Source organism: Ctenopharyngodon idella, chromosome 16 (genome assembly GCF_019924925.1).
Source record: "Ctenopharyngodon idella isolate HZGC_01 chromosome 16, HZGC01, whole genome shotgun sequence".
Classification (NCBI taxonomy): Eukaryota; Metazoa; Chordata; class Actinopteri; order Cypriniformes; family Xenocyprididae; genus Ctenopharyngodon; species Ctenopharyngodon idella.
In genome coordinates, this window is record NC_067235.1 from 34,375,001 (window position 1) to 34,398,152 (window position 23,152).

At 36.5% G+C, this 23,152-nt stretch overlaps 1 protein-coding gene across 4 annotated transcripts in view; it reads right to left on the bottom strand.

The window, feature by feature from the left end:
- csmd3a (CUB and Sushi multiple domains 3a) overlaps positions 1-23,152 on the bottom strand; it is a 305,727-nt gene that overhangs the window by 76,500 nt on the left and 206,075 nt on the right. For 3 of the 4 annotated variants that reach the window (XM_051864521.1, XM_051864520.1, XM_051864523.1), the window contains exons 42-49: positions 21,530-21,718; positions 21,084-21,261; positions 18,418-18,563; positions 13,050-13,130; positions 12,646-12,759; positions 9,422-9,610; positions 7,545-7,703; positions 4,978-5,166 (exon numbers count right to left, since the gene is read on the bottom strand). In XM_051864521.1, the coding sequence (XP_051720481.1) occupies positions 4,978-5,166; positions 7,545-7,703; positions 9,422-9,610; positions 12,646-12,759; positions 13,050-13,130; positions 18,418-18,563; positions 21,084-21,261; positions 21,530-21,718 (1,245 nt within the window). The remainder of the gene's footprint in view (positions 1-4,977; positions 5,167-7,544; positions 7,704-9,421; positions 9,611-12,645; positions 12,760-13,049; positions 13,131-18,417; positions 18,564-21,083; positions 21,262-21,529; positions 21,719-23,152) is intronic. The other variant, XM_051864522.1, reaches the window with a different exon arrangement.

Below are 23,152 nucleotides of genomic sequence, written 5' to 3' on the forward strand. Positions count from 1 at the left end.
ATCTTGCAGGCATATTCATTTATATAGGCATATTTATTTGTATAGCATGTCTATAACTATTTAACATATGCCTACAGTGTCCCATTTTGGAGATCTCCAATCTGCTGCTTTATCTACTTGGCTAAACACCCTCTGGCTTCGCCTGCTACAGTAGCCACGCCCCAAACTCTTGCTATTGGTTGAGCTGGAAAGTGATTGACAGATCTCTCAATGTTCTTTTAGGTGAAAAACTCATGAATGGCACACTAATGGTAGTCGATGAACAAAAAAACTGGCTTAATATAAAAAATCTTACTTCACCTTTAAAGACATGGCTTTATTAAAGTAGTTCACGGTTCAAGTATTTCATGTCCCGGAATAAAAGGCATACAGATGATTAGGAATTAAGAATTGATTCTTATTTACGACTGATTCCAACAAAAACAAACTGGATTTGCATTATGTTCACTTCTGGAACATCTGATTCTGTACCCTGCAATACAAATCAGACTCGTGCATGAAAATAAAGAAACTTTTGATGGTGCGACTTGTTCCCTGAAATCAAAAAGTCTTGCAAATGCACTTTTCATGTTCAGAGCAGAAACACGTGGCATGCATTACATGCCTCATGGATAAACTAAATCCAAAATATGGATTTAAAAAGAGAAAACAAAGACATGAAGCTGCAAATGCAAATAATGTGAATGTATAATAACCTGTTATTTCCCTCAGGAATTATATAATACAATTTACTTCTGATTTGCTGAAATCTGAAATAACAGATCTCTGAAGGGCAGTGAATGTATTATATCCCAAACTTTGTTCTTCAATTCTGTCCATTTCTCAGTTACTACATAAAAAAATAGTAGAATTAAGAAATGTCCATCCAAGGAATTCCAACACAGATGCTTCCATTTACAATGTCAGTTCCTCGTTAACCTATCCACGGAAGCCAATCACACAAGTAATGGGACTAAAGCATTGATTCACACACACCTGATGTGGCTGCTTTTCCAGCAGACGAGGTCAATGAAATTGATTCAATTCCCACTGAGAGAATCTGAATTCACGTTCCCTACAGAGACTGGGATGTGCAAAACTACTTATTTTCAAAATCGACTCAAGTAATTGTCTTAAGGTCTCAAGGTCTGTCAGTCTGACATAAAGTCCTCAAATAATAAAAGCCAGCTCCTTAATGACATCATCCTCCAGGAAGTGGCATCATTTAGGAGGGAAAACAGCAGCACAATCATCACGATGTCCGCTGGTTTGTGTCGCTCTAAAACATTCATCCTGTTTGATACAATCACAGAATTTCATATCATTTCAAAGATAAATATCAATATTTACTTCAAGATGTCTTCATGTAAACTGTCAATCCCTCACTTTAAAGGGTTAGTTCACACAAAAATGAAAATTCTGACATTTATTACTCACCCTCGTGTCGTTCCACACCCGTAAGTCCTTCGTTAATCTTCGGAGCGCAAATTAAGATATTTTTGTTGAAATCCGATGGCTCAGTGAGGCCTGCATAGCCAGCAATAACATTTCCTCTCTCAAGATCCATTAATGTACTAAAAACATATTTAAATCAGTTCATGAGAGTACAGTGGTTCAATATTAATATTATAAAGCGATGAGAATATTTTTGGTGCGCCAAAAAAAACAAAATAACGACTTATATAGTGATGGCCGATTTCAAAACACTGCTTCAGGAAGCTGCGGAGCGTTATGAATCAGCGTGTCGAATCCGCAGTTCGGAGCGCCAAAGTCACGTGATTTCAGCAGTTTGACACGCGATCCGAATCATGATTCGACACGCTGATTCATAACGCTCTGAATCTTCATGAAGCAGTGTTTTGAAATCGGCCATCACTAAATAAGTCGTTATTTTGGTTTTTTTTGGCGCACCAAAAATATTCTCGTGGCTTTATAATATTAATATTGAACCACTGTACTCACATGAACTGATATAAATATGTTTTTAGTACATTAATGGATCTCGAGAGAGGAAATGTCATTGCTCCCTATGTAGGCCTCACTGAGCCATCGGATTTCAACAAAAATATCTTAATTTGTGTTCTGAAGATCAACGAAGGTCTTACGGGTGTAAAACAGCACGAGGGTGAGTAATAAATGACAGAATTTTCATTTTTGGGTGAACTAACCCTTTAAGTCTCATTTTTTTTCTTTTTAGCAGAAATGACTTTCGATCGTTTCTGACCTCATCATTGAACTGAAGGTCTCAAAATGGTCATGTGTGAGCAAACAGGACTGTAATTATCCAGCATGGCAAAAAATGTGTAATTAAACATGGAAAAAGTGCTCACAGTGACATCAATACAGCGATGAAACATAATAAGATGCCCAATTACTGAGTGCTTGAATTCTAATCAAATAAACCCAACAAAACAACACTGCTCGTATTAAAAAGAGAAGCAGAAGCAATCCTCATTCAGCTGTATTAATTAGCATATGACGATTGATCAGTGATGTTGGCATCTGACACAACCTGCCTTTGCAACAACAATTCAATCTCAATAACATCCCACATCAACCAAAAACAAACAAATGGAAAGAAACTTATTAAATATTTTATCAATACAGGCGTCTTCAGAAGAATTAATCACATAAACATACAAAACAGAGGAATCATTCCTGTTGTTTACTCACTCTCATGTCGGTCCGGTGTAGTTTTAATGTATACTTTGACATTCATATTGTATAATGATCACCTCTCTTGTCTCGCAAGCAGCAGAACAGTGTTTCAGAAAATACACATTTTAAATGTAAGTGAACAACCTTTAAACATATTAATTTATTTTTTTCTTTTGGCAGATTCTCCTCCTGGACTGTTTTCAGAATAATAACACAACGAGGTCCTGCTCTCTTGAACCGTCTGCTTCTTCGTTTATTCATAGTGTCAAAAATCTGCTCAAAATTCATCTCTTTCAGTAACCCGTTTACCCTTTATTATTGGGTTTTGTTTTCTGTTTATTATTATTTTTTCCTAGTGGTGATTTGAGCAAATGTATTTTTGATTCGAGCCCTTTGGAGAGCACTTCTGTTGTTCTAATATTTGTCTCTGCTATATATATATATATATATATTTATGCTTTTGAAAGAAGTCTCGGTAACACTTTCTATGAAGACCATGCTTATAATGATTTATAGTCATATTTATACTTATTTATAAGTAAGTATTACTATTCTATAAATATATTTATAAAGACTCATTATACTGCATTACTGCAAGAACAGTTATAGATACATTTACATTATTTTTATAATTACTTATAAGCCATGCATTTGCTTTTTCAGTGTGCATGCTCATAAGTCATTATACACTGATTTATAAATGATCAAATATAAAATAGTTCCAGAGACACTTGTTTTCTGTATCAACTAGTTATTATGTATTTAATGGCTAAAGTTTGCATTAAAGGTGATGAATGGTCATTTTGATTTGTTAAAATCTATATCTCCTCAGCCATTTGCATGATATCGCTTATAGCAGTTTGGAATTATACTTTAAAAATATTGTTGCAGTGTTTTGCTAGTATGTAACAGTATGCAACTGTTTGTATTAATGATTTCTTTTTTTTATTACAGGAATTGTTGTTGATTAGTTACATTTACAAGTAAGCAACTTAAAATGAGCACATATTCGTGATTTCTTAACATTTGATTTATGTTTTCACTGTACTTAAAGCCAACAATGATGCATTTATAGAGATTAGTAACTATTATTACTCACAATAAGTATTTATAAGATCACAACACGGCTATTAATAACAATATATTCACTAATTTGACAGAAATAAATCTGAATAAAAAGTCATTGTAACTATGATATAACATTATAGCAATGCAAGCTGCATCTTTATAAATACATTCATGGAACCATACGACGGATTAATTAATACTTATAAATCAGTGTATAATGAATTATGAACATGCATTGAAAAGGAAAATGCATGACTTATAAGTAATTATAAAAATAATATAATGTATCTATAACTGTTCTTATAATTTGGTATAGGTCTTAATAAGTCTTCATAAATATGTTTATAAAATAGTAATACTTGCTTATAAATAAGTATAAATGGAGCTATAATTCATTATAAGCATGGTCTTCATAGAAAGTGTTACCAAAGTCTCTTATTCTCACCAAGGCTGTATTTATTTCATCAAAGTAAAAAACTATGAAATTATGAAATATTATTACAATTTAAAATGTCCATTTTTTATGTGAATACATATTAAAATGTAATTTATTTCTGTGATCAAAGCTGAATTTTCAGCATCATTACCTTCAGAAATCATTTTAATATAATGATTTGATGCTCAATTATTATTGGCACTCAATTATTAATAATGTTTATACAAGTATATACATGTTTTCAGGATTGATGAATATAAAGTTCAAAAGAACAGCATTTATTTGAAATAGTATCTTTTGTAACATTATAAATGTCTTTACTGTCACTTTTGATCAATTTAATGCATCCTTCGTGAATAAAAGCATTAATTTAAATTATTAAAATTAATAATTAAATAAATTAAATGTAAAAATTAAAAAATAATCTTTCATACCTCAAACTTTTGAGTAGTAGTGTATCATAGTTTCGACAAAAGTATGACTGTTTTTTCAACATTGATAATAATCAGAAATGTTTCTTGAGCAGCAAATCAGCATCTTAGAATGATTTCTGAAGGATCATGTGACACTGAAGACTGCAGTAATGATGCTGAAAATTCAGCTTTGATCACAGGAATAAATTATACTTTACTATATATTCACATAGAAAACAGCTGATTTACATTGGAATAATATTTCACAATTTTTACTGTATTTTTGATCAAATAAATGCAGCCTTGGCGAGCAGAAGAGACTTCTAGTGTATATTAAACATACAAAATCACAATACAGAGCTGTGGATTTTTCCAGTGAAGATTTAAGTAACATTAACTGTGTGCAAGTGATCGCAAAAACACCTTGACATGCCGGCACAGACGAGTCCCAGGCCAGATGACCGAACTGGGTTCTCCTGCAGACGGCCATGTTTTTCCCGATGAGCCGGTAGCCGCGGTCGCAGGCCCAGCGGACGACGCTGTTGACGTGGCCGCCCGTCTGGCTGAGCACAAAGCCGTGCTGCGGAGAGTCTGGGGTGCTACAGTACATCGCTGCGGACGAGAGCCCGGATCATTAAACACTCACACAATAATAACATCAGCATAGATAATACTATAACTGTGGTTACAATTATTCATGAGATCATTATAAGGTGCATTACAAGGCATTCAAATACCTTTATAATGCATTATATATAAAGGCTTTAAGTAAAGTGTTCCGAAATATGAAACTGTACAATGCATCTACTGTATTGTATTCTTACACATCATAATTAAGACTTTGAGTGTTTGAGGAGCTTCCCAGGAGGATCTGAACGCAGCGTTCGGCTTCTTTCACACATCTTGTGTCTGCAGCATGTAAGCGCCACGCAGCCGTTTCATTACAGCTTATATAATACAATAAAATAATGGCGTGAACTACTTAAGCAGTGTTTGCAAACACACACGCAGTGACAGACACAAAACAGCACTTTCTACACGCTGATTTAAGCAGTTCACCTCTTCAAGTAAATTGAATTTCACATGTGGATTTTAGAGTTTATTTAAACTGCAACAAGTTTTTGTGGTAATGCACTGTGGTTATTTGCATGTATCCACTTCAAACTAGCATTTTTATGCACATTTTGGAATTTTTATTCACATCTTGGTGTTTCCATCTAGCATTGTATTTATGTATTGTCACAAAATTTGCATTAAAATATGTGCAGGGCCGTTTCTGAGCATTTTGGCACCCTAGGCGATCCCTATGGATCCCTATTTATTTATTTTTTTTAAATAATACTAGATAATATTAGCACTAGATAATAATATTAAATCTCCAGATGTATTAACCCCTCTGGACCTCTTCGTTTTAGGGGTCACACTTGGCTCCTTTGCGGTCAAAAGTGAACGAAGCCTTAAAATGTCACTTTTTTTTTTTTCCCCACAGGAAAACCAATGTAATATATTATTGTTCAATAATATTTTTTGATTTTTATTTAGAATTTTGAGGGTATTTTATGATACTACGCAATATTTATAAAATATTCATTAGCTATTTTTTCCCATTGAAAATAATAATAAAAAAAATTGTCTAATATATTTTAAAATTATTTTTCAATTAAAGCAGTATTCCATGTTAAAATAGAGAAAAGGCAATTTTTTCAAGGTAGATTAGTGCCATCTGGTGGAATAAAAAAAAGGAAAACTTATGTAATGCCATGGTATAACCACTAGATGCATATACAGTTCAATATAAAGTGGCTTATAAATTCTCTAGTGTTTTTAGACATAAATACTTATTTTTATTAAGTTGTGGGTTTGGATTTATACTTAGACATTCTCAAAGACTACTTTTTGACTACTATTAGATGTTTTTTGTTTGAAATGTTGATTTGAAGTGTCAGTTTTTGCATTAACTTTTCTACAGTCAAACCTGAACACAAAGGAGAACATTTTGTTACACATGACATCAAAATTCAATAAAAAAAAGTGTAACAAAAATGAACAGGTATGCTTTATCACAGCTTAATAAATCTGGGTCTGATCTGATTTCAACCTCTTATTTGAGGCTTTTGGCTCAATTTTACCATATTTTTTTTACAGCCAAACCAGTTCATTTGTGTGTATAATAGTGTGTTGTGTGTGTCTGCGTGTGTGTTTGACAGCAAAGGAGCTAAGTGGGACTATTTTTTTTATGACCCTTTCACATTTCTGAATCATGTCCATGATTTTTTGTGTGTTCACACAGCTAATGCAACAAAAGTCATCAAGTTTCATCCATTCTGATAAAGCCAAAAAAAAAAAATAATAATTCAAATCAAATCAAATTCATTTTTGAACGAAGATAACTCATTAGTACATTAAATTAATAAATTACCAAATGAAATGTTATACTGTACATCATTGCCTTTTTGTTACATAAATTAGAATTTGCCAGATCGTGCCCTATAATTACGCTAACAAAATAAAGGTTTTAATGACATTATCAATAGAGTTTAATTCAATTTCACACAAGATATAATACATTGGAGATGACAATCAATGCATTTGATTGAAATAATGATATAATAATAATGGTATTTCTGATAACATTTGAAAATTTCCATCCTTCTTATGCTAATATTCAGCCACTTAAATGTAATTAACATAAATTATTTTGGTGTCAATATGTGGTAACAGTTACGCTGCACAAACAGGATGTGTGAAACAGGCCTAACATGTGATGTCTAAAATTTCAAACTTTGTTTTATGGTTTAATTATTTTATTCTTCAGAATTATATACAATTTAGAAGCAACTGACAGTTACATAGAAATACACAAACATTTAGACACAAACACATGGACAGATGGGACATACACTTGGACGCACACGTCATGGGCAGGACAGACAAAAGGTTACGAGAGACACACATAGAACTGAAAGGAATTACCAATCGGGGATACATACTTTGATACTCACCCACGTAAGTGATACGGAAGCCCTTTTTGTTGGTGCCGTGATCAGACGACCAGCGCAGAAACAGCTGGTGACCCGTGGTGGTGATGTTAAAGGGCACTCGGAGATCTCCACTCAACACCGCCAGACTTTGACTATAAATATTAGGACCTGCAAACAATAAATAAATAAATAAAGCAATAAAATAAACCAGGTTTGCATTTCCAATGCAAATAAATTGTCGAAGTTGTTCAATACATTTGCAAATAGCAAATTCAAGAGACGATTCATTCATAGGGAAATTGTTTTTTAAAGAAACTTATAAACCATTAAAGTCAGCCCTACTGTGAGATGCGAGGTTGTTAATCGATGGTATTTGCTTCTGTTGAAACCGTCAGCCTGCATTATTTCAACTTAGTTTTTAAAATAATTGTTTAACAGTGGAATTTGTGGTGAAAAACTACATTACCCATGATGCTGTGCAGAAAATTCCACCAATCAGAGTCGAAACAAGTGTCAAAAGAACTCTTTAGCTCCGCCCACGCACATGAAGCACTACGGATATTTTTAAATGAGTAGTTTTATGTTTCTCCATCTTTTTAATTTGATTATTCTGTTCGCAATGCTTCATGGGATTGTAGTTCTTTTCCTCACTTAAGTTCACAGTCTCTGTATTTTTGTCCAATGTTTATAGTTTTCTTGCTTCAAATCGAAGCTTGTAATGTTGTGATTCTCTTCATAGCTGGTTGGTTTGGATCATCACGCTTTAACCAAGACTTTTTTGAAATCCTTATGGGAGAAATGAATGGAAAGCATACTTCCAGAAGCAACACACTTATTCAACAGAGCAGAGCAATCGCGCCAGAGTTCGAACCAAGTGTGAACACAGCCTTAAATGATATATACAGATATCAACATCAACATCTAAAGGAGTTTTCTGGGATTCCAAATTGGTTCCAAACATATTTTCCTGTGAAAATAATTTCTTCATATCTTAAAGTAGCTTGAATGTAACTCGACACTTTAGTATACGCGGATTCATGAATATGCTAATTAGTCTCCGCCTCCACTCAGTCACAATTAATTAATTAAAATATGATTAGTCTTTGGCTTGATTACGTTATCAAATAGCTAATAAAAAAATCAGCATTCTTAGAGACACTATGAATATCATAGAAAGTCAGTGGAGAAAAGCCCCGCCCACATGTGACGGGATTGGTCACATGTTTGTGATGGCAGGAAACAGGGGCAGGGTTTTTAAGACTATCTTTGATTTTGACTTATGAATTTGCACATGGTTTGTCTTAAAGCATATTAAGAAAAAAACACCACATAGACATAACCAACATTAAAAACTTGATTTTCATCACAGGGAGACTTTAAGACAGTAGGGAACGAGCTCCAAAAATTGCCTCGTTGCAAAACATGAACACAAAAGCTGGCCTGAGAAAAGGAATTTGGCATTCTCACTTCCTATTCCACTGGGGCTCTGCAAATGCCATGGGCATTAATGAGCATCCAATCAATGATGAGTAATAGGGTAATTTGCTGATTGCAAGCACTTAAGTAATTAGCGCTAATAACACTCTGAATGTATTTCGAATTGTCTTTGCCATTGCCTCGCTATCAAGAAATACTTGAATCTTTCCAGCATTTTGCATATCTGCTGGTCCTAAATGAGTTTTTTGGGGGGGAAATATTTCTCTCGTAATGCTCACGGATCTAAAAAAGCGACTCAAACAGATTCCCGAGGCTCCAAATTTCATTTCGAATTTTCAAGAAAAGCGTCAGAGTTACGACAGGCCAGAGAATAATGACTGTAATATTCAGGGACGCAGTTGCACGGGCTGTCAGATGATGCCTGGATATGAGGAATAATTCAAACCCACCATCAAAGATCTCCAGAATATCAAACTCTTTCTCCGTCTGGAAGAGTTCAAAGTGCAGTGTGATGTTGTAGCCCTTCTCCACGTTGATCATCCATGAGCACATCTGAAGGTTGGGGTAGCTGTCAGGGTAACCTGGACTCAGAATTACACCCGTCGAGTCGAACAGAACCTCATTGTCGGGACATTGCACTGCGAAGAAACCAAATGATCATGTGTTAAATACCGCAAAAACTAACCCAGGCTCATTGGAAACACGTGCATTTGGCGCAAAAAAAAAAACTGCATTTGAAAATAACATAGAATCTGCTCTAAACCTGATAGTGTTAATAAAAGCAAACGTGAGATAAAAATGCATTTTCTGAGGCAGCCATGCCATTTTAGCTTGCCTCTCTTTTATCATGTGACCAAAGCGCTCTGCATCGCACATGCAATGCTGTACTACGTGAGCTAACGAGCAAGTTTACCATGTCAGAAAAACCAAACATATGGAGCTTGTTATTTGATGCAAATGTCAAAAAATATTAGTTTACAAATCATGCATTATAATAAGAGTTTTTAGGTCATAAAATTGGTCTTTGTTAATCAATTATTGATGGTTTTATTGCCATCAGTGTTCATTTTTTTAGCTGGAAACTGCAGTGAATTCTAATATTTTGCCAAAAAAAAGTAGGTAAATGTTTTTTTTTTTTTCAAATGAGCCAATGTTGGCTGAAATCTGACACCATCTGAATACAAATCATCCGTACATACAGTATAAACTGATTGAATCATCATGTTCTATAATTATACATTTCCCAAAAGGAACCATTTCTCACTTTATCATCATTTTATTTTACATTTTATTTTTTTCTTCCTGAAGACTACTTATCATGTCAACCTCATAATAAAGGTTTCTTGCCTCATAATTTACTTTTACCCAACATGACAAGTTCCCTCTGACAAGTAATTTGTCTGTTCTCGCTGAAAGTGAAAATGCGACATCACTCAACTTAATCACAGTCAATCTGAACATTTTATGTTTACTAATAAACAGCTTTGTGGAGTGCGATTTTGCAGAGCTACTCAATAAGATGGCATAGGTAGGAAAACTTCAACACCCATAATGCACAGGCTATGTTTCTGGCCACGCCCACTCTGCTCCCATTGGATAGGCTTGACCAGAGTCAAATACCGCCTTGCTTTAGTAGGAAATACTTCTTAGCAAACTTTTAGTCATAATGGTGTCGACTTGTATTCTTCCCAGGTGCAAGAATTCAAAGATTAAAGGTTTCGATTTGTAGGCAGCGGCTAAAGACGGCAAAGAATCGTAAATATGGGAAGAATGCTGCAATGGAGAATCTGAAAAACCTCAGTGTTTGTAGTCAACATTTCAAAATGGATGACCACAAACAGTGAGGCCAAACGGAGGGCGAAAAATGTACATATTTACATACATTACTGACACTGGAACAATACAAAGCGGGATGAAAATTGGTGAAGTTACACTTTAAGCTTTTGATTTACTTAAAGAGAAACTGGTATGATGTAATTTCAAACAAAATCAGGCCAAAATGAAGTTCGTTTGGTATTTGTTTTGAGAGTTCGAACAGGTTGTCCTTCTGGAAAATTTTGCTCTGACTGGTAAATATCTGCAAACTACCATTGGTCCAAGCGACGATGATGTAACACGTTCCATCATTGGCTCCACCTTCTTTGAAGCCAAAATTTTCTCTGGTTCATTTCTTCTGTTCAGTCCGTCGAGATCAGATGCAAGTAAAAACATGAACACACTGGAGAGCTGTTTTATAGTAGAAACTGAAGCTGTAGAGACACTGAGTTTGTTTGTCATTTTTAAAACTGTAAAAAAAAAAAAAAAGCGCTTGCTTGTAATCTATTGTACATGAATTAACGTGATGTGACTTTACTGGAGTGCCGAATTGCAGAGCTGATGCAAACACATCCACATCGCCATAATAATATGCTTTCTTAACTACTGATTTCTCACCATTGCAATGTTTGATGTGTGTTTATTTTGTTATTGAGAAGAAAGCGCAGCACATTAGTGTTGTCACGCTACTGAAATGTCCAACTTCGATACGATACCTTGAAAAATATTGACATTCGATACCATTTTTTGATACCACAGGAAATAATTTGATAATTTGTTATTATCACATAATCATTTGATAATTTGGGTAATATTGTTGTAATAGCTTACACACAGCACAGGGAGGCTTTATTTGAGTCGCTTAACTACATTTACAAAAAAAGACAAGTAAACAGTCAGTGATAAAATAAGAACAAATAAACAAATTGCAAACGATAGCACAAATAAATACAACAGAATAAAGAGACTAATGAAATAAACATGGCTTTAAGTTTTTCAGGTAGGTCTAACGGTAATGTTCAAGTAAATCAAAGTAATCAAAAGTAAAATAACACTAAATAGTTTTCAGTGTAAAAATTAAACACTGATTAATGCTTACAATTAAAGTTACAAAAGTTACTCAGTCAAGAGTATGATTAAAAATGACAGACAGCAGGAGGTTTATTAGGCTGCTGTCACTTTAAGAGCGAATGCACGGATCCAATATACTGTTACACAACGTGTTTTCTCTCAACTATTTACATTCCAAAACTGACTGCGTTTACCTGAATACTCAGCAAGATGGGCATTTTGACATAATTTTGTATGTATTTAACCATTTAAGCGCAATAAGCCTGGAAAAATAACTCAATTTGGTACTCGTGAGCTGTTTGAGAGGCGGCTTTATGAGAGCGACACTTACATAGATCAGTGGTGCATTCGCTTTTGATGTGTGAGCGCGAAACCTGCGGGAATGACTAAAATTATGCCAATACAAGCACTATTCAACCAGAGCAAATGAGACGAGTGAGTGACAGGAGGCGGGTGTGTGTCAATTCGCCGACGGAGAGAAGAGAGAGCGAGAATGTGCAGTTTCAGATATTTCAGTATCGATACATATCAAAATATCAATATTTTTGACAACACCAAGCACATATTTATCTAAATATCAGCAGTGTGGATGGCATCGTCATGGTCAGTATACTGCTGGTCATGTACAAGAAGTGAAGGGCCTTTAAGCACACTGTACTGCAGTTTCCTTAATCCGGAAGTCCAAAAGGGCCTAACAACTAGCGGCAGAGCTAATGACGCGAGACATAAAATCAGGAAGAACACAGACACAAATGAGACAGCGAGCTGGACGTGCTGCCAAACTCACCTTGGCACACCGGAGGAGGACCATCCATCTGCAGTCGCTCACCCAACCTGCAGGTCAAGATCTCGCTCCCGAGCAGCGTGAAGCCCGGCAGGCAGCGGTACCTGATGATGTCTCCTGTTGAGTAATTACACACACAGATCTTTGCTTTTCCACTACAGCTACTGCTCAACAACACATTAGCTAATTAAGACCTGACCGCTTACACGCTCGTGACAGTAATGATGACAAATGCAAAGCGTCGAGTGTTATTTTCCCCACAGAAAGGGGCATTTTCTTTCACATTAAATAAGAATCGCTGCATTGCGAAGGTGGGCAACCTTTTGGGAGCGTCTCTTTAATGAGGGTTCGATGCATGATAAATCTTAACAAACAGATGATCATCAAACATTCTACGTTGTTCTTACCAATCTCAAATTCATCATCTTCAGCCAGGATCTCTGCGTTGGCGACAAGTGGAGGAGGTTGACAGACACGAAGTTGGTAAGCTGCAGAGGGAACGAGATGAGCGAGACATGTGATGTTTAGTGCCTGTTTAAGTGAAAACGCTTTGAATACAACCCACACAATTACATCTTAAATCATCACACCTGTCACTGGAGTTTTTCGAAACGTACAACAAAATTACGTGACGCTGCTGCACAGTATGAATCATAATCAGAGTCTTAGCATCTGCCTTGCCAGCACTGATTATGCACAATGTCTAATTATAATGAGTTTCTAAAAGAGGATTATATACATTAAGAACGTTCTATTACTGGTATGTTATGATAATAATCACTGTTGTAATGTAATGTCATTTGAAGTGGAGCAGAACATGTCGAATTCCCTCACTAAGAGGTATAATTCACAAATGTTAAAGATTGTTTATGCAAACTAAACGTGTTGTAATGAGGCAATACATACCAGGAAATTATGTTCATATGCATAAGGGTCACTGATGAATAAGGTATGTAAAAAAACATAATGGAGATATAATTAATTTTGAAGTTTTATTAAGTGTTAACAATGAGATTATGTGGTTTTTATAATCAATTAACACTGCTTTTGTCATTTTTTACAAGATGAACAAAATTTGTCACCAAAAAGTCATTCTGTTTAACCAAAATTTCGGTTTTACCGAATGACACTTTTGGTTATACCGAATGACGATATTTTCAAACAATGCTAACAGGCTGATATCTAGCTAGCTAACAAAAGGACAACCAGACATTTTATTTTTAGTACAAGTTTTTAAAATATTACAACATTTTCCATGTTTTATAGCGGTTGCACCGAATGACATGATGTTTCTGGACATGCGTATGAGCAAGTGAAAACATGAATTTTTCAAATAGTTAAGAGAGAGTTAGTTACTATGCTTCACGACCATGTGGTCCTTTGCAGGTGTCTGAATGATGTCACATCCTGTCACATGATATTGACCACATGACTCGATCCAAAATGGTCCCTTTATATTGGTTACTCCGAATGACATCAATGAAATTCATTTTTCCGGACATTCTTTCTCGTAACAAAGCAAAGACTTCTACACATAATTTTAATACCATTTTGCACTATGTTGATGTATGATGTTATAAAATCATGCCAGAATAAAAAATATATACATTTTAAGATATTTTAATCACAAATGGAAATGGCTGTATTGGCCTTTGGACGGTTAAACCGAATGACCTTTTGACACTTCAAAATCTTTAAAATACCTTTATATGAAGCAAAATATAATTAAAACCTTTTGGATTCAATAAAAGAGATCTAGTTTTATTACCTTACATACTTTGGATGTCCTATCTTTGTTTGTTATTAATATTATTAAGGCTTTTGGACAGAAACAAATTACCCATCACGTCATTGATCCATAAACAAAAAGAAAGATAATAGTGTAATATTAAATGTCAATGCATTCTATTTGCTAATAATATATATATATATATATATATATATATATATATATATATATAAATAATTGGTTAAGGTGCTGGTTAAGGGTTAATAAAAAAAGAATTGACACAATGAATGAATGCACTGCAGATGAGTGAATAAAGTTAAGGGGTTAATAAAAAATAATTAAAAAATAATATAAATGTAATAATTTCCTGTAATTATTATTGGTAAATATTGGAAAAAAATGGCAGCATGGAAGTTAAATTTATAAAGTTTCTGAAGTGGTGCTCGTTCATGCAACCTCCCGACACAAATAACAAGGAAGGCAGTAACATAGTTAAGGGTTTGTTCAAATGTGCTTAAGCACCTTTTCATGTAGGTAAGATCCAGCAAACGCTCTCAGTATCTTAACCTCATGAAGATTTACACACAGCTAAATGACCTCTATATTGCTCGACGGCACCACTGATAAACAAAAGCACAATGCATTTAAAATTCATCATCGAGAGAAAACAGGAACACTCAGAAAAACTCAGCTGTTAAACATTAAAAAGCAATTTCAAGCTGGAGAATGGGCATTTTGGCAGCTCTGGGACCACAACTATCTTATTTTATTATCTTTTAAAATTCTAACGAGCTTTGTGCTTTGCAGCTCTTGACTTAACTTCCTTATGCTGTATTGCTTTATTGGTAAACTTCAAAAGCATCAGCAGAAAATATGCTAATGCAGAAATTATTGTCCTTTATCGAATAACAGTCTCCCATCACAATTGCAAAATGGATTAGAGGAATCCCATGGGGTTAAAGGTCATCTGTCGTGTTCAGATGCTATTTCCCCTGTTAAACGCTCTGTTCAATAACCTAGACAGCACTGCAAAGCATCACACGCAAAGATGCACTGCATGCATCTTTAGCAGGAGAGGCAATTGCATATTTCATTGCAAAAACCAAAAAGCATTGACAAAATTGAAGTCAATTCTAATTAAAGCTTATGCATTTTATGCGTGAGTGCTGTGTCGTTAACTTAGGCCCGTGCTAAATGCAAACACTCTCTGCTTATGTGATGCACACTATGTAGTGCATTTCAAATCATCGCTTATGACGTTCCATAACAGCAAGGATGCTGCCTTAGAAGCCAGCTGCGTATGTTTCTACACCTGCTCATTCAGAAATGGGTGTTATTACGGATGATGGAAGTTTCCAAACACATTATAGCGCCATTGAAATGTGGCCGCTGCAATAATCGAAGCCATTTTCCAAAGAAACAAGTAATATAATTTCTAGCCTGTGTTTTTGAGAGCAGTTAAACAAAAAAGCAGGAGAGCAGAAAGCAGCAACGCTTCCAGGACTCTAGTTATTTTTTATATGTACTAGCAGTTTATACTATATAGAACTTACTATTCAATTCTGCATTTGTATTATTAATTTTCAGTAATGATTTAGATCTTTAATTATTTAAATGTAACTGATATATTGTCCTAAACAACCCCTAACCCTAAACATACCATTGGTAACTCTCTTGAAATATTTAACCTATTTTTTTTTTTTCATTATAGAAGCCTTTTGTTTTAAGTTGAGTTTTCTTGGAACAAAAAGTGTGACTGACTTAAAGTATAGTAAACTGTAAAACTGTTTGCGCCATAAACTAGTGTTTATTAGTATGCTAGTAAATTAAAATTATATGAAAACAAATACCAGTTTTTACAACGTCAAGTATAATGAACAACTAAAATAACCGGAAGCGGCTGACACCGTGTCCTAACCAGCGACAAGCAATTTGTCTGTCCACACCAGACATCACAAAATCACAGCCAATCAGAAGAGCGCGTGGGTGGAGTCTTTGTGTAAGCGCACCGCACTCGCAACTAAATCAATCAAAAATCACAGCCAATCAGAAGAGCGTGTGGGCGGAGTCTTTGTGTAAGCGCACAGCACTCGCAACTAAATCAATCAAAAATCACAGCCAATCAGAAGAGAGTGTGGGTGGAGTCTTTGTGTAAGCGCACCGCACTCGCAACTAAATCAATCAAAAATCACAGCCAATCAGAAGAGCGTGAGGGCGGAGTCTGTCTGCAAGCGCGCCGCACTCACAACTAAATCGATCAAAAATCACAGCCAATCAGAAGAGCGTGTGGGCGGAGTCTTTGTGTAAGCGCACCGCACTCGCAACTAAATCAATCAAAAATCACAGCCAATCAGAAGAGCGTGTGGGCGGAGTCTTTGTGTAAGCGCACCGCACTCGCAACTAAATCAATCAAAAATCACAGCCAATCAGAAGAGCACGTGGGCGGAGTCTTTGTGTAAGCGCACCGCACTCGCAACTAAATCAAAAATCACATCCAATCAGAAGAGCACGTGGGCGGAGTCTTTGTGTAAGCGCACCGCACTCGCAACTAAATCAATCAAAAATCACAGCCAATCAGAAGAGCGTGTGGGCGGAGTCTTTGTGTAAGCGCACAGCACTCGCAACTAAATCAATCAAAAATCACAGCCAATCAGAAGAGCACGTGGGCGGAGTCTTTGTGTAAGCGCACCGCACTCACAACTAAATCAATCAAAAATCACAGCCAATCAGAAGAGCGTGAGGGCGGAGTCTGTCTGCTAACGCACCGCACTCGCAACTAAATCAATCAAAAATCACAGCCAATCAGAAGAGAGTGTGGGTGGAGTCTTTATGTAAGCGCACCGCACTCGCAACTAAATCAATCAAAAATCACATCCAATCAGAAGAGCGTGAGGGCGGAGTCTGTCTGCAAGCGTGCCGCACTCACAACTAAATCGATCAAAAATCACAGCCAATCAGAAGAGCGTGTGGGCGGAGTCTTTGTGTAAGCGCACAGCACTCGCAACTAAATCAATCAAAAATCACAGCCAATCAGAAGAGCGTGTGGGCGGAGTCTTTGTGTAAGCGCACCGCACTCGCAACTAAATCAATCAAAAATCACAGCCAATCAGAAGAGCACGTGGGCGGAGTCTTTGTGTAAGCGCACCGCACTCGCAACTAAATCAATCAAAAATCACATCCAATCAGAAGAGCACATGGGCGGAGTCTTTGTGTAAGCGCACCGCACTCGCAACTAAATCAATCAAAAATCACAGCCAATCAGAAGAGCGTGTGGGCGGAGTCTTTGTGTAAGCGCACAGCACTCGCAACTAAATCAATCAAAAATCACAGCCAATCAGAAGAGCACGTGGGCGGAGTCTTTGTGTAAGCGCACCGCACTCGCAACTAAATCAATCAAAAATCACATCCAATCAGAAGAGTGTGTGGGCGGAGTCTGTCTGCACTTGCAACCAAACAGATAAGCACAATCAAATTCATAAATATTACACCATTTTAACATTATTAAAATATATACTGAGTGACTGAAACAATCTTTGTTATAGAATACACTTGTTTAGAAATCCGTTTATAAAACAGAATGGTCGCAGCTGGTTAGGACAAAAAAACTCTGATTGACATGGAAAAGATGTTTTTTTAATGCGTGTCATTACGTCTGGTTAGGACACGGTGTGACACTGAAAGGCTCGAACAGTCAAATTTTAATGGCCGCACCTGCTCGTACGTTAAAAATAAGGTGGAAAGATAATAAAAACAGTCTTTGCATCTGTTTGTTTGAGGTTTAATTCGAGTGAATTGGCTCAGTGGTGCTGAACTGCAGGAATACAGTATTGCAGAAATCTGAATGTTCATAATGCAATTTCACGGCACACTTTGGACTGAATGTATGTACGTTCACGGCTCGCCTCAGCATATGTTCAGCATAAGCAACACGTTCTGTGGGCGTGAGGGAATAAGCCAGGATAATCAAACTGACAATAAGCAACAAACAGACTATAAGCAAACTAAGCTGTCGTGAATGAGCAACATTACAGTGGGAAACGGCTCACCATGGTAACGCAGAACAAAGAATCCGCTGGTGCTGAAGTCGCTGTGGAACTTCAGCAGGATGTGATTGGATGTGCTGGAAACGGCCTCCTGGGAAGAGCTTCCGCTGAACTGACCGATCTGAGGGGATGTTTGGTCAGGGCCGTCCCTACAGGAGACAAAGTTCTGTTCAAACTCAGATATGAAGCATTTAAAACCTTCTTTGACTTCTTCTGTTTGCTGATATAATACTCTCTCGCTCTACCACGTCTGTCGGGGATCATATATATATAATGAAGGAGCGCAGACGTCTCCTTTCTGCAGTTACAGAGCAATCAAAACACTGACCTTGCTTCTTAATCAATCAAAAATCTGTAACAGCATAACCGTTTTTAATTAGGAAGACTTTTATGTAACGATCAGATGCCGCTCATTACAGGAAGGTAGAATAAAAACACAGCAATGATAAAAACATACAGCTGTGTGCCTTTCTAAACCAGTGTGTGGTGCAGAAAATAATAGTTTCTATTGATGTTATGCAAAATATCAGCACTAGATAATGAACGGGTGTTCATTATGATCGCATTTCTGAGTTGAGCACACATGAAAGCCACCATATAATTATCATGGGAAACCCAGCATTTTCTTTAATCCCTTTTAAAGTTCAGCATGTTAATTAAATATATATGGCAGATAGATTTCAGATTAGATAGATTTAAAAATTTCAGTGTTTCTATAACAGATCTGCTAACACTTTACTTCAAGCCTTTATGTATAATGCATTACGTATCTTTATAAATAATTGTAACCAAAGTTAAAATGCAATATAATATTTACAGATTCTTTGTTATATCTGAAATTGGCTGTTTGTCGTGTGTTGCCCCTTTTCAAAAGATGTAATATGGTGTCCCCAGAATGTGTCTGTGAAGTTTCAGCTCAAAATACCCCACAGATCATTTATTATAGCTTGTCAAATTTGACCCTATTTGGGTGTGAGCAAAAACACGCCATTTTTGTGTGTGTCCCTTTAAATGCAAATGAGCTGCTGCTCCCGGCCCCCTTTCCAGAAGAGGGCGGAGCTTTAACAGCTCGCGCTTCGGTTGCTCAACAACAACAAAGCTGGAGAATCTCACGCAGCCAAAATGAGGATTGTCAGTAACGGTGTTCAGCCTTACATTGTTCAAACCGGAGTCGACACTGATGGAGAGACTCAGGAAGAAGTTACAACTTTTAGACGTTTCTGAATGGTTAGTGGATAAATTTATGCAGTTGCTGTGGAGTTGATTCAACTCATCGTCTAGCATGTGCCGTCATGTTAATCTTTTGTGTAAGTCCAGTGTTGAATTGACCCTCGTTTGTGAAGCAGTCTGATGTAAAATGACGGCATGTCAACAACACTCTACTACAACAACTCTTCCTCTTCTCTAAAGCAGCCCAACATGGCCTCTCTCCCTTTGTTGTGTGTTCTCGGGGGCGGGGTTTATGTAAATTTTAGGGTTTGTGATGTCACTAACCTGGGAAGAAGTCACAATTTCATTGTACACAGATTTTGCACCCTTGCTCTGACCCTGAGAATTAAACAGTTTTCACTATTGTACCTTGAAGTCTTTTGTATGTAAATGACCTTTTGCATGAGAAATGAGTAACAACTGCATTAAGCTTTGAATATGCATTGATATGTAAATTTGAGAGGTCATACATTATGATTAATGATTTCTGAATACACCAATCTGGGGAAAGGACTTATGTAAAGTACATCAAATCCTATTTTCCATGATGTGAACACAAGCGTCAACATTTTTCTTTGGCGCCAGCCACTTGACACTTCAGCAGTAATGTTCGCTCAAGGAGGAAATATATGGAAAAGCACGAGAAAAGTGTGAAACAAAACAGATAAAAGACTAAAAGTGTTACGCAAGTCTCAGATCAGCAGCATTAGAACAGATGCATTTTTCATAGACAAGGACAAACTCTCTGGTGGAATTTATGAAGAATCATTTTGATGGATCCAAACCCACACCTTTTTTTTTTTTCTTCTCAAGAAAAAGTGGTTTTCATTCAGTCGCAAGTGAAAAATGCCTGGCATTGAACTCGCTAGACAGCCCAAAACAAAGATAAATAAATAAAATTAATTCATGGTAATTGTGAAGTTGTTTTGCAATCTAATTATTATTATTATTATTATTATTACTATTATTATTTGTCATAAGTATAATATGGAATAATATGGAAAAATAGAAAAATAATAATGCATGCATTATAAAATATGATTCATCATTGGTCATTTAAAAACAAATAAATAAATCAATCAAATTTATTAATTTATGGCAATTGTACATTATAAAATATTGTTCATCATCAGCCATTTTAAAAACACAAATAAAATAAAAACACAAATAAATAAATACACTTATGGCAATTGTGCAGTTTTTGTTTTGCAATCTAATGGTTGCAAAATTATTTTTATCATTGTGGTATATCTAACTATCAAGAAAAGCTATTATGAATTTGCTTAAAATAGTTTATACATGACGATGGTCAGACTCCGAAACCTTAAAATAATCGGTATCTCTATCCTAAAATTATTTTCTGACCATAACACTCATGTAAGTTCATGCTGTTATATGACGCCCAGCAGATGTTAGTCTTTAGGTGAGAAGTTCTTATAAAACACTCGCAGAAGTCGTACCAGATGGTGATGTAGTCGTAGATGGGCTCGGTGTTGAGCACGGTGAAGTTGATGTGGATGCCGTTGCCTGGAGGCACTCGGATGCTCCATATGCAGTCTTTAAGATTGGGGTAGTCGGCCGGGTGGCCCGGAGAGTAGATGGTCCCATTGAGGGCTGTGATATTACCACCGCAAAGTGCTGACGGAAGGCGAATAAAATCAAAACACAATTAGCAATTTGTGGAGAATCGCAATGCCTTACATACAGCTGCAACAAGCAATAATGCAGTGACATAAAGCTTAAGCTCACAGTTTAAGCCTTGCAGTGTTTTTAACGCTTGCATATGTGGTCCATATTTCCCCCTGATGCTTTTATAGAATTTACAAAACATGACAGTTCAATTAAAACCTTAACATTTCAGGATTTTCAATAAGATTGGCTAGAAGACGAGAGGGATGTTGGGTACCTTCACAGCGAGGCACAGGATGGTTCCAGTTGCGGCTGATGCCATGCAGACACGTGAGCGACGCTTCACCCAGCAGCGTGTATCCCGGCAGGCACTGGAACGAGATGGTCATGCCCACCCCAAAATCACCGCCAATCACCACTCCATTCCGAAAGGGCCGCGGATCTGGACACCTCTGCAGTTCATATGCTGAACAGACAAAACAAAAATGCTGTTATTTAAGGTTTTATCCAGCGATAAAACCTTAAAGGAACACTCCACTTTTTTTGAAAATAGGCTCATTTTCCAACTCCCCTAGAGTTAAACAGTTCAGTTTTACCGTTTTCGAATCCATTCAGCCGATCTCCGGGTCTGGCGGTACCACTTTTAGCATAGCTTAGCATAGTTCATTGAATCTGATTAGACCGTTAGCATCTCTCTCAAAAATGGCCAAAGAGTTTCGATATTTTTCCTATTTAAAACTTGACTCTTCTGTAGTTACATCGTGTACTAAGACCGACGGAAAATGAAAAGCTGCGATTTTCTAGGCCGATATGGCTAGGAACTATACTCTCATTCCGGCGTAATAATCAAGGAACTTTGCTGCCGTACCATGGCTGCAGCAGGCGCAATGATATTATGCAGCGCCTGTGACCCACAGGTGCCTTGCAACCATGGAGACATTTGTGAGAGACTGAATGGATTCAAAAACAGGTAAAACTGAACTGTTTAACTCTAGGGGAGTTGGAAAATGAACCTATTTTCAAAAAAAGTGGAGTGTTCCTTTAAACACCAATGTCAATTAGTGCTGTTATAGTTAAAGGGTTAGTTCACACAAAAATGAAATTTCTGTCATTAATTACTCACCCTCATGTCGTTCCACACCCGTAAGACCGTCGTTAATCTTCGGAACGCAAATTAAGATATTTTTGTTGAAATCCGATGGCTCAGTGAGGCCTGCAGAGCCAGCAATAACATTTCCTCTCTCAAGATCCATTAATGTACTAAAAACATATTTAAATCAGTTCATGTGAGTACAGTGGTTCAATATTAATATTATAAAGCGATGAGAATATTTTTGGTGCGCCAAAAAAACCCAAAATAACAACTTATATAGTGATGTCCGATTTCAAAACACTGCTTCTTGAAGCTTCGGAGCATTATGAATCAGCGGTTCGGAGCACCGCTGATTCATTCGGAGCTCGGGTTATTTTAGCAGTTTGCCGGTTTGACACGCGATCCGAATCATGATTCGATACGCTGATTCATAACGCTCCGAAGCTTCATGAAGCAGTGTTTTGAAATCGGCCATCACTATATAAGTCGTTATTTTGTTTTTCTGGTGCACCAAAAATATTCTCGTGGCTTTATAATATTAATATTGAACCACTGTACTCACATGAACTGATTTAAATATGTTTTTAGTACATTAATGGATCTTGAGAGAGGAAATGTCATTGCTGGCTATGCAGGCCTCACTGAGCCATCGGATTTCATCAAAAATATCTTAATTTGCGTTCTGAAGATGAACGAAGGTCTTACGGGTGTGGAACGACATGAGGGTGAGTAATTAATGACATTATTTTCATTTTTGGGTGAACTAACCCTTTAACTAAGGCTTGCATAGACTAGTCGGGCAGTGTT